Source organism: Hypanus sabinus, chromosome 7 (genome assembly GCF_030144855.1).
Source record: "Hypanus sabinus isolate sHypSab1 chromosome 7, sHypSab1.hap1, whole genome shotgun sequence".
Classification (NCBI taxonomy): domain Eukaryota; kingdom Metazoa; phylum Chordata; class Chondrichthyes; order Myliobatiformes; family Dasyatidae; genus Hypanus; species Hypanus sabinus.
Window position 1 is genome coordinate 5,346,927 of NC_082712.1, and position 12,914 is coordinate 5,359,840.

Below are 12,914 nucleotides of genomic sequence, written 5' to 3' on the forward strand. Positions count from 1 at the left end.
TCCTCTGTTATGGCCTTGAAGCTGTCCAGCAGGTTAAACCTAACCAAGACTCACAGAGAAGCATAACCCAGAACTATTAAAGTCTATAAGACTAATACTGTGTAAAATACTACAAAATAAAATAAGATATTAGAAGAAACTACAGAAGAATTGTATTGGGTGATATGATAAGCAATGCTGCCAAATATGCCATGCTCCTGTCCAGCTTATTTATCCATCAAGAGTAGACTCTTACCATTAACCTATCAATAACTTCAGCTGCTTTATCGTTGTGTGTGAACGTAGCTCATCTTGGTGTTTACTCCAACCCTGATTCAAGTTGATCAATTCTGTCCAGTGCTGTCTAACTCATCAACCCTGGCTTTGGCAGCTGCAGGAACTGACACCTCACCAGGTTTACATCTGGGTTTTTTTTGTCCTTTTGGTAACAAACATCAACTTGATAGAAAAGCATTGTTCCTTCCATTGCTTCCACTACTTTGTCTGATTATTGAGGTGGTTTCAATTATGCCATCCTCCAGCAAACAGATTTGACGGACTGTTGAGCTAACGTCAAGATTATCATTTCTAGTCACATGTCTACCATGTGCTAGCTTATTGGGGTAACTTTGATTTGGTATGAAGCCTTAGCATGAGTTGTTTTTATTAGAAATTAAAACATTGCCACACAGTTCCAGTCCCTTCGGCCCACAATATTGTGCTGACCTTTTAACCTAATCATTCTTGATGACCCATATAGCTTTTCTCAAGCAAGTTGGTATGCAAAGCCACACCACGTGTAATATCAAAATCACTATCTCAGGTTTCTGACAGGGTTTTCTAATGTTGTCTCCAGTAGCTGTTTTTGCTTTAAACAAAGTACTATTTATCACATTTTTGAGTTCTTTTCAAATCATATATTATCTCACAAGGTTATTTATTTATTTGGGGACACAGTGCAGAACAGGCCCTTCTGGCCCAATGAGCCACACTGTCCAGCAGCCCACTGATTTAACACTAGCTTAATCAAAGGACAACTTACAATGACCCAGTAATCTACTAACTGGTACATCTGTGGGAAGCCCCTGGAGGAAACTCCTGTGGTGCATGGGAGAATGTACTGTTACGAAATCCCGTAACTGGATCACTTACCAGCAAAGATAGAGAGGTCCGTTGAAGTCTGATGGTACTATTTTTAAAAGTCTTTATTTATAAAGGGGCACAAAAATAAGATTAATACAAACATTCAGCTAATATACGTCGTCACTACTCAGTCTAAAAGCGCGGGTCTAATAATAACCATCAATAAGAAACAGCTCGATCGTTTGTCTAGGGGATAATCTATTGTCCGATGGAAATATAAAAGTCACTCAGGTCCTGCAGGCTTCAGCCTTTTGGGGGACCACTGGGTTTTCACTTGTTGGAGAGAGAGAGAGAGATTGGTGAGAAAAGAAACTTGCCCGGGTCTTTTATGAAGCAAATCCGTTGAATCAGGGGAGCGGGCTTCCCCGTTGTTAGCTAAAAGCTGGTTTCCGTGGTTCCAGTCACCGATTCCAGCCGTGGAATCGAACGCACTATACTTCCTTCAAATGGCTTCCCGCTACTACGGGATCGTTAGCGTTTCTTCTGGTGTGTCTAAAGGGGTTGTTCCCCCAGACCCTCTTTTATACTTCCTCACAGGGTCTCAGATGTCAATCAGGTTGGGATGATGTAATCTCTCTCTCAACCAGCCCACTTTGCCCGAGGGCTTGCACATAGCATAGTCCCCAATCCACAAACGTGGTCTCCAGGAGACAGTGGTCAATGTCGCATTATTTTGCATCGCGGTGGAACGAGGTATTTGGCACGTCTCTCTCTCCCATTTCCTGGGTCTCCTGAACGGACTCAATAGTGATCTTGCGATTCTCATAAAGGAGGGGGCTACCCCGCACCCTTCGGCCCCTCAGAGCTGTGGTGCATTCATAACAGTACAAGCTCCTTACAGATGTCTCCAGAATGTTCCAAGTTGTAATAACGTTGAGTTAATTAAGAACCTGGTGGCATGGTGCGAAGACAATAACCTATCCCTCAGCATCAGCAAGACAAAGGAATTGGTTGTTGACTTCAGAAGGAGTAGCGGACCACACGACCCCATCTACATCGGTGGTGCGCAGGTGGAACAGGTCAAAAGCTTTAAGTTCCTCCGGGTGAATATCACAAATGACCTGACTTGGTCTAACCAAGCAGAGTCCACTGCCAAGAAGGCCCACCAGCAACTTTATTTCCTGAGAAAGCTGAAGAAATTTGGCCTGTCCCCTAAAACCCTCACTAATTTTTATAGATGCACTGTAGAAAGCATTCTTCTAGGGTGCATCACAACCTGGTATGGAAATTGTCCTGTTCAAGACCGGAAGAAGCTGCAGAAGGTAGTGAACATAGCCCAGCACATCACACAAACCAATTTTCCATATTTGGACTCACTTTACAATGCACGCTGTCAGATCAGTGCTTCCAGGACAATCAAGGACACGACCCACCCAGCCAACACACTTTTTGTCCCTCTTCCTTCCGGGTGAAGGTTCAGGAGCTTGAAGATTCGTACGGCCAGATTTGGGTACAGCTTCTTTCCAACTGTGATAAGACTGCTGAACAGATCCTGACCTGGATCTGGGCCGTACCTTCCAAATATCCGGACCTGACTTGCACTACCTTACTTTCCCTTTTCTATTTTCTAATTATGATTTATAATTTAAATTTTTATTATATTTACTTCAATTTGTACTTCAGGGAGCGCGAAGCGCAGAATCAAATATCACTGTGATGATTGTATGTTCTAGTATCAATTGTTTGGCGACAATAAAGTAAACTTCTGTGCAACCGTGGCACTCAACAAGTCTGTGGTATATTTATTTCTCTTGTATTTTGGCAACAACCTCTTGGCAAATGCTTGTTGCTTCCAGTTGCTGAATTGCCATATTAGATGTTGTGACATTTCTTGCACCATTCTCTGCTTTCACTGAAAAAGAATTTGGCTCACTGATGCTGTCTTGGTCCTTTCTGAATAATAGCTAAGTTACAACAGTGTGAGACTATGATCACCCCTGTCAGTCTCACAACAAACTTAAGATTTCAAGATGAAAGGGTCTTTAAGCAAGAGGATAAGGATGAAAATATGTTGGGGTGAATCAGTGAGTAATAGATGGTCTAGAGGTAAGGTAATTGCAGCTAAAATATGGGTAAAACTGAAAACTAATGGGATTGCTCTCGCTGGAATGGACCAGTGTGTATAATGGTAACTTTCCTCTCTCAGTGCTATGTACCATTTGAGTAACACACAAAGCACCTTTTGACAATAGATAGAGTTGTAAAGACTTTCAGCAATGCTGTATTTGTGCTGCCCAAGTTGCTCTTTGTTTTCATCAAGCACTCCCCAAGGCTTTTGCAGCTGCTCATATTGTTTGCATTGGATTTGATTGTTTATAAGATTTCTACAGATTTCTTTTGTGGTTCAGTTTAAGAGGACTATAAAATGAGGCAATAGCTGCCTCTTAGGTGATGATGGAGTTGCTGATATAATTCTTTTGAAGTACTGTGTTTAAAGAACTATTTATCCCAGACAATTTCAACGTGGAATAGTTACTTTTCCATATTCTCAATATAAAGATGGTACCTTTTAAAACAAGATGGTAAATGTTTTTGACCACATTTTTCAGAAATGGTGGGTTGAATAGGACAATATTAATCGTGACAGAGGTGCCCGTAAAAAGCTTCCACTTAAGAATGGTTCATGTCCGATAGCTCACCACCTGATTATTCTGAAATCCTGACTGTTTGGCTTCTTGGCTTACAAGTCGTATTTCGAGTCAGCACAGAAATTAGGCCTTTCAACCCATTCACTCTGTGATAAGCATTAACTGCAAATTTGCATTCATCGTAAGATTATCTCAATTTTTTCACCACTTTTACATCGATTCTTAGAATTTACCACTCACCTACAGAGACAGTGATCAATTAACTTAACAACTTACTTGCCTCACAGTGTTTGATTCCTTGATTTTTATTCCCTTGTATATACATAAGTGAATACATTAGACAATATTAGCCTAATGTGCGCACTCATTTCTGGGTGGTTGGGACAGAAAATTGAGTTCTGTATACAAATTTATAAAACATATTTTACTTTTGATTGAAGTTATTTTTCTGGCTGGTTTCACACCCAAAGCTCCTCAAACTCTTATCTTCCTTTGACCCAACTGCCAAAGCTATGAATTCTTTCCTCATGAGCAGTTTGAATATAAAACAAAACACATTTACATGACTTGGAATCTGATTTTAGTTTTCCAACATTTTACAAGAGTTTCTGAAGTAACTTTTATTTCTGTTTAAATGCCATTTCTGTGAAGCATTCCTTACTGTCCCCACACTTTGGTTTAATTACAAGTTATTGTTAATGTCCCATCAGAGCTAATTTTATTGAAGAAACCAGTTATATTAATATCAACACATTATTACATCTGTTATTATTTGCTAGAAAGTGTAATTCCCAAAGCATAGGTTTCAGATTTTCTGATTTTTAAATAGATCAGTCTGTAATAGATATTTGAATTTGCTTTAAGCCATCTTTGCATTTGCAATTCAGTGTGTTTCCCAGTTATAAATCATGCTGACATGCACATGTTTCAGCTGCCTCCAGTTGAAGGCTGTGAAATAATATGAAGCAGTGTAATATAGTAGTTGCAGTATAGAGAGCTCATGGAATAAAATGCAAGAATTCTGTAAGCAAGGTTATCACATCTAGATATTTGTCATTATTTGGCAAGGAATAAATTTCAAGAGATTCTTCAAAAAATAGAATTGGTTTACTCAAAATTGCAAGGTTAAAATCAAAGAAACCTCACTAAGGCCAACTAAAGTTAGATGGGGGAAACCCTTTCTTTAGATCACTTTGGTGAAAGGTTTCAGAGATTGACGGTGGAGTAGTGATGCGCTGCAGGGATTGTGTGGGATCCCCTATTGCTTATCATACAGTACTGTGCAAAAGTCTTAGGCACATATATATAACTAGAGTATCTAAGGACTTTTGCATAGTACTGTAGTAATTTTATGTATTGCACTGTACTGCTGGCACAACGAAAAACACATTTCATGACATGTGAGTGATGAACATGATGCTGATATGGGTCTCTATAGTGGATTGAGGGTGGGAAAGGGGCAGGGAAAGGAGAATCATGGTTGGGAAAAGAGGAAGGGAGAGGGGAGGGAGTGGGCGGCACCAGAGAGACATTCTGTAATGATCAATAAGCCAATTGTTTGGAATCAAATGACCTTGCCTGGTGTCTCAGGGCTGGATGTTTCTGTACCTACACCACCCCACCCTCCTTGGTACTTCTCCACCACCCCTCTCGCAGCTCCACCCTTGCTGTTCACAACATCCTTTGCCTCCACCAGATTTACAAACCTACTCTCTGTTCCATGTTAATGCAAAAGCCACAGGCACCCGAGCTATATATTTGTGCCTAAGACCTTTGCACAGTACTGGATATATGAACAACTTTGAGGAGAAAATAGGTGGTATGATTAGTAAGCTTGCAGATGCCACCAATGTCAGTTATGTGGTAGATTGAAGAAAGATAATGGCTGAAGTTTTCTGCAACAGCAATTGAAAAATTAACACTCAGTTTTAAGCATCTTCAGGAACATAAAAGGAATGATGATATGTGGAATTGAGTTGCAGATCACCCATGATCTCATTGAATGGCAGAGCAGGCTTGGGGCTTAATGTTTAATTCTGTTCCTCTGTTCCAAACTAACAATATTTCATGGTTCCTCTCCAAAAGGGTGCTTTGACTTCATTGTTTAAAAGACTGTCCTCTTTCACTGAAGTTTGAAAGGGGAAAAGATGTGAAAAATTTTGTCTTAACATATGTGGTTCTTGCCAAAACCACAGAGTAGATTCCATTTAATTGGAACACATCGGGATCAGTGCATTTTGACCCATCTAAGTGGCTCCTCCAATTAGCTGACATTTCAAGGAAATAGTTAAAATGGTATAAAAAAATTCTACCATTTAACAGAATAACAAATGATGTATTTAAATGAAATGCACAACAAATTAGAGCACTACCAATACTACTACAGTACTATAAAACTGTGTAGTTCCTAATAGTTATCGACAGAAGAATTCATCAAATGTATGCTGCCATGTTCTTTTGATTGATTGTGAATGAGCAAAATCCACACAGGCACCCAGTGCAGATAATGGACTGCTTTGATGATTGCATCCTCCAGTTCTTCATTTTCTTTCAAACATTCAAGATGATCGTCGATACCTTCAAATTCTTTGTCGTTCCTGCTCATCAACTTGTCAAAGTAGTGAAATTGTTTCCATTTTTGCTCCCAGGCACTTCTGATATCTCCAAGTCTGGATGCTTAAAATGGCAGTGAGCAAAACAGTTCTGAATTGTGTTACTGCTTATTTCTCGCCAACTATCAGTGACAAAAATCACTGCTTTTTGAACATAAACATACTTAACTGACTCTAAAAACTCTTTGCATTAGGTGTAATGTAGTGTCTAATGGCCACCTGGGTGTACACCACCCATGCTAGTTAGAAACTGTTCCCTGCCCCAATTAAGTAGCACTCTGTCCCAAATAAATGAAAGGAATCCTGGCTATTTGCTTGATTAGTCTTTGTTCGTTAAGAGTTTTCTCAAATGAGCACCTGCCTCCTTGATTAACTGATGGCCTAATTAGCCAGAAAATATTGTAATACCAAGGCTTAGTATTGAACTGGTTTGCAAATTGTATTTTTCTACATTGTGATTCTACCTCCCCATTAGAAGGAAAATGGTGCCTGTCAGTCATCCCATTCTCTTGGATAGTATAGCTTGCACCATCATTTCCCCAGATGAGAAGCCAAAGTACTAAATATCAGTGCTGTATTTAATATTTGGAGGGAAAGTTGAGGAATCAATCTTCCAAAGACAACTCTGGATGCTCCAGCTCAACGTGGTTTCCAAGATGCTAGAAATCCAGAGGCACACATGCAAAATGCTGGAAGATCTCAGCAGGTCAGGCAACGTTCATGGAGAGGGATAAAGAATCAATGTTTTGTGCCAAGACTGTTTACACCTCCTTCTCTTATAAAAGGGTGTGTGAGAGCCTATCCCCTCATGACCATCAGAGGATGGATGTTACCATAGTTCTGTGATTTATGGATTGCACTGGACCCTTTTAGCTCTTATGTCTGTTGTATTCTGTGTTTTCACCTGTCCTTTAATTGGTGTCGTATAAGCAATTTAATTTCAGCACGATTCAATTTTGTGTGGGGGAGAGGGTGGTGGGAAAGTTGGGATTTGATGTTCTCGTAGTTCACCTGATTTGTTTTCTGCGGGGGGGGGGGAGTTTGATGCTGTTGTTGCACGATGTAATTTGGAGCTTCTGTGTGAAGGGGGGAGTCGATGTTTTTCTTTAAATTTCTTTAGCTATTCGGAGAAAGCAAGTCTCAGTTATATACTGCATACATACTTTGATTATAAATGAACCTTTGAACCTTCTGAAACTTTGAATCCTTATGTCTCTTGGAGCAGTGAAGTGTAAAGAGTGAAAAGAGTATATAAATGCTCAGTTGTTAAAAATCTGTTCTAAAGGCCTCAAACCTGAAACTCTGCTGAATTAACTCAATTTGCCAAAATTACTTTCCATCACCATTTTTTACATATGTAGCAAATGTGATTTTTCAAAGATCGCTGATGAATAGTGACTGATTGGAACAAGCAAACGGGCTACATTTCGTTATACATACTGACATAAATGTATTTGAATATAGTAGGATGTTACATGTTAGCAATATCTAGATCAATGATAAAGTATTGATTACTAGTAATGTTCAGTCATGGCAGGATTGCTTTTGGTTAAGGTTTAATTTTGTTATTTGATGATTTGAGTGTGCTTTTGGAGGAAAGCTGAGAGCTTGCTTGTAGTGAGTGAAGGATGAGTGATGGGTTGAAAAATGCAAACTATCTGAATGTGTTCCAATCTGCTGCTTAAATCTGAGTAAGTCTGAAACCATGTATTTGCATCTGAGGGCAGAACTTAGCTGACTGGATATTGCCCCATCTTTCACCACACCCTATTGCTGGGCCTATGATGGAATCTAGTGATGGAGCCTTTATGGGATTCACCAGCATTAATTTGGAAACCTGCTGTCTGGTCCTCTGTCAGATCAGGATGCCAGAGATCAGTGTGAGATTAGTATAATCAAGAATTAACTTTATTTGCCAGTTATATTTACATATATTAGGAATTTGCTGTGACATTTTAGCACAGCATGTGCCTAAGAACTATATATATAAAAAAATTACAAATATGGATATGGTATAAAATGTACATAAATACATAAATAGCAACATGTATTTATAGTATAAACAGCATTATAAAAAGTGGTTTAAAGTGTTTGCAATGCAGTGCAGAGACTGAGGTAATAGAGAGGTGGGGGTGCTAACTAGAATGGTTGATCAGATTAACTGCATGGGAGAATACGATATCATGAAGTGTTTGTTTTAATAGCCCTTATAGTGTGGGAACCAATCTAGGCAGCAACAGTATCTGCGTGGAAGAAAGGCCTGGCAACTGCTTCCATATCTTGCCATGAAACCTATGGGCCCTACGGTCCATGAGGTCACGAAGAATCGGGCTCGACTAAATGACTGAACAACAACTACAAATAGTGCTTTCTAGAGGGGAGTTTTAGACAAGGGTTTTTCTTAGCTGGGTAATGATTTTTTTTGTCTGTTTTATTTTCCTGGACACATACAAGCCCTGCAGTGATGGTAGATTTCAGCAAATGACCTTTTCTGCAGTCCTGTTTGCTGCAGTTTTCCACATATTTTGAGAGGATGTTGCACCAAACCACACAGCAGTGTCTTCTCTGTGACAGCAGTGTAGATGCACCAGTATTTTCTGGGGAAGATAGTATTTTATCAAATACCACAAGTACATCCTTTGCTCAGCCGTTTTGTTAATGAAGGGTATATGATTCTTTGATAATAAGAATAGTTGCTTTATTACTTTGAAATAATTTTGTTTTGTGTGTTTTAAACAATTGTGGATGATTGTATGGTTCAAAAGTTAAAGTAAATTTATTATTAAAGTACATATATGTCACCATATACAACCCTGATGAGGTTGGCAAATATGCAACAGGAAGGGTTTTATATTTTTGAGGCATAACAACAGTTCTGATTGAATCATTACAGCCCAGGAGGCTGCTCCACAACACATCCTGTACCTAATAAAGTGGCCACTGAGTTTGTGGTCTTCTGCTGCTGTTCATCCACTTTCAAGGTTCAACGTGTTTTACGTTCAGAGATGCTCTTCTCCACACCACTGTTGTAAATTGTGTTCCTGTCAGCTTGAATCAATCTGACCTTTCTTCTGTAAACTCTCATTAACAAGGCATTCTCACCCACGGAACTGCCACTCACAGGATGCTTTTTTTGTTTTTCATAGATCCTGTGAAAGTCTCAGGAGATCAACCCTTCCTCAAACCACCCCCTTTGGCACCACCTATCATTCCAGACAAAGTCACTTAGATCATGTTTCTTCCTCATTCTAATGTTTGGTCTGAACATCATCTGAACCTCTTCACCATGTCTGCATGTTTGGCTGATTAGATGTTTGCATTAGTGAGCAGGTGTACCTAATAAAGTAGACAATGAGTATATATAGTCCATGTTGTCCCTTGGGTGATACCATTTGTAAATATTCCTCAAATCAAGAAACAGTTGTTCACCCTTATGAATTCCTGTTACAGCTTATTTATTCCTTCGGCTTCAACCGTGATGGTGCCCAACCTTTTGGAATTCCATACTTGAACCAAATGTATTTTCTTTTGACCGACTTTACCATCTCATTAAAAATGTTTTAGTGTGAACTGCATTTTCTTTTAACAAATCCTAAGGATAATTTGTCTTTTGTATTGCAGGGTATACCTCAACTACCATGTGCCAAAGCATTATACAACTATGAAGGAAAAGAACCTGGTGATCTCAAGTTCAACAAGGGAGACATCATTATTCTCCGGAGACAAGTGGATGAGAATTGGTATCACGGGGAAGTCAATGGCGTCCATGGATTTTTTCCCACCAATTTTGTTCAGATTATTAAACCTTTACCTCAGCCTCCACCACAGTGCAAAGCACTTTATGACTTTGAAGTGAAAGATAAAGAAGCAGACAAAGACTGCTTGCCATTCTCGAAGGTAAGGACTTCCTCTGCCACTGACCCTAATTTTGGCAGAGTCTGAATGGAATTATGCTTCATCTAATCTGTTCTGTGGTGTCTGTCACTGGGCAGCAATGAAAATACTCAACCATGTGTTCTACATGAGCTGTGGATTTCTGTAGTTATAAAATACAGGCAGTCCCTGGGTTACGTACGAGTTCAGTTCCTGAGTCCGTCTTTAAGTCAGATTTGTACGTACGTTGGAACAAATACATCTGGTATTATTTGTTTGTCTTAGTATATAGTATATATTTTATCTTTCTATGCATATAAAACACTTAAGAAATGTATGTATTCCAATAATTAATCCACTGCGTTGCTTAGTAATAATTGTAGCTTTCATCGGGGCAGAGCCTTTCAAATGCTCCATTATTCTCACTTTATCCTTTATCCTTTAAAATTGTTCCGATCGTTGACCGACTGTAGCCTAGTGCTTTTCCAATGGCGATGGTGTTTCACCCCTTTCTAAACGCTTTATTATTTCCACTTTATTTTCAATCGCGATCACTTCCCATTAATGGAACAGAAACACTGTGGGCGGTGGATCCTGAACTGCACCAGCTCCCGAGGTCCACTGGGTCCTAAGGACCACCGCACTGAGACAGGCCAAATGGGACAAGTGGGGGCTGTGCTGGGTTTGGGTATTTGATCCTCCACAATATTCTGCTTGGGAATTTAAACTGGAGGTGGCTGTGTTTTTTTTTAAGCGGTTGAGTTGCGAGCTCGAAATCAACCCGGCACGGATGGTACAGGAGTCACTGGATCGACATCAACCCGGCACGGGAGTAGTCTGTCAATGGATCGAACTCGCGAACCTCCGTTCTCCAGCCTGGCGCTGATCTCACTGCGCCACCAGCTGACTGGAATGGTGGGGGGGGGGGGAGAGGGGCAGGGTTAAGGTCAATCTTACTATGAACAATTTAAGCCAAATACAAAGTTAAACACTCAACACAGTGTCAATGGCAATGACTTAAAATGGCGGACGGCGTTCTCCTTCCTCGGTTCGTAAGTATGAGTTGTCTGTAAGTCGGACGTTCGTAACTCAGGGACTGCCTGTACCACAGAATAGCCTCAGGGTGTTGATGGGAAAACCATCTTTATGATCAGTTTTGTAAAATGTATCACTGGCTCTCCTGGTAAATTCATATTATCTTCTGTTCAGGATGATATCTTAACTGTGATACGTAGAGTTGATGAAAACTGGGCTGAAGGAATGTTGGGAGACAAGATAGGAATATTCCCCATTTCATACGTTGAGGTGAGTGTTGTCTTCATAGTGGGGCAGCCGTATGTAAATATTCCATTAATTTTTAATTGCAGAAGGCTAAGGATTTAATCAAGGTGTATAGGGAATAATAGGGAAGAAGGTTTCTGGTGAAAAATCTATTCTGTGATACTAGAGTGGCACGGTAGTGTCGCAGTTAGCACAATTAATGGTATTACAGTGCCAATGAACCGGGTTCAATTTTGCAGCTGTCTGTAAGGGGTTTGTACGTTCTCTCTGTGACCACCTGAATTTCCTCTGGGTGCTCTTCTTTCCTCCAACGTTCCAAAGACCAAAAGACATAGGAGCAGAGTTAGGTCCATCGAGTCTCCTCCGCCATTCGGTCATGGTTGATTTAATATCTCCCTCAACTCCATTTTCCTGCCTTCTCCCCATAACCTTTGATGCCTTTACTAATCAAGAAAGATGTATGGGTTAGTAGGTTAGTAGGGCCTATTACTGTGATGTCTCTCTAAACAAAAATTAATAATTTATTGTAGTGCAGTGACAATCTGTTTCTGAATTTGTGTCAGTCACATCACGGCAGGAAGAGTAGTCTCCAGTCAGAGGTTCATTCAAGTCATGTGAGGCAGCTTAGATTAGCTTGTTTCAGTGCATCATACCAGTCAGAAAGTGATTTTATTTGTGTTATCCCTGTCTGCCTGGGACCACAGTCATGATGGCAGTGAAAGTAGGGTAGACACATGCTTATTAAATTCACTTCATTGAAATGTTGCTCTATCTGCTTCTGTATTCAACCAAATGCATTCCTGAGCATGAATTATTCAGCAGTGGAGATGAACTATATTAGCTTTCAAGGACTCTTCATCTCATGTTTTCAATATTTATTGCTTATTTAGTTTTTCTCTTTTGTATTTGCACAGTTTGTTGTTTCTTCGTCCTGTTGGGTGCGGTCTTTCATTGATTCTATTATGTTTCTTGGATTTTCTGAGTATGCCCAGAAGAAAACAAAACACAGGGTTGTATACAATGAGGTTTACTTTGAATTTTGTGAACAAGTACAAGTTGGTTAACTATTTCTTTATCTTTGTTTGTTTAATTTGATCTTTCTGCCATAGTCCTCCTGCACTCCTACCTTCACAAGCTTCCAACAATCTTCATTTTAGAATCTTTTTATTGATACATTATCTTCTACAGCTCTAGATTAATACAAAACTTCAACAAATTAATATGTATACAATTAATAGAGCTGAAGAAAAAAAACTGATCGTAATATATAAAAATGAAAAAAAATTATATATAGAAAAAAGAAGGAAAAAAAGAACCCCATCTAACTAAGAAAAAAAAACTCCATTAACTACAAAAAAAAATCCCCATTAGGAGTCAGCCCCCGGAAGCAATACGTTTAACCATCATCTAGGTATATAAAAAAAAAGTCATCAATCAC

The 12,914-nt window shown here is 39.6% G+C and overlaps 1 protein-coding gene across 3 annotated transcripts in view; it reads left to right on the forward strand.

Moving 5' to 3' along the window:
* The window catches only part of sh3rf1 (SH3 domain containing ring finger 1), a 190,733-nt gene that overhangs the window by 118,082 nt on the left and 59,737 nt on the right, over nucleotides 1-12,914 (forward strand). For all 3 annotated transcript variants that reach the window (XM_059974115.1, XM_059974116.1, XM_059974117.1), the window contains 2 exons: nucleotides 9,944-10,219; nucleotides 11,405-11,500. In XM_059974115.1, coding sequence (XP_059830098.1) covers nucleotides 9,944-10,219; nucleotides 11,405-11,500 — 372 coding nt within the window. The remainder of the gene's footprint in view (nucleotides 1-9,943; nucleotides 10,220-11,404; nucleotides 11,501-12,914) is intronic.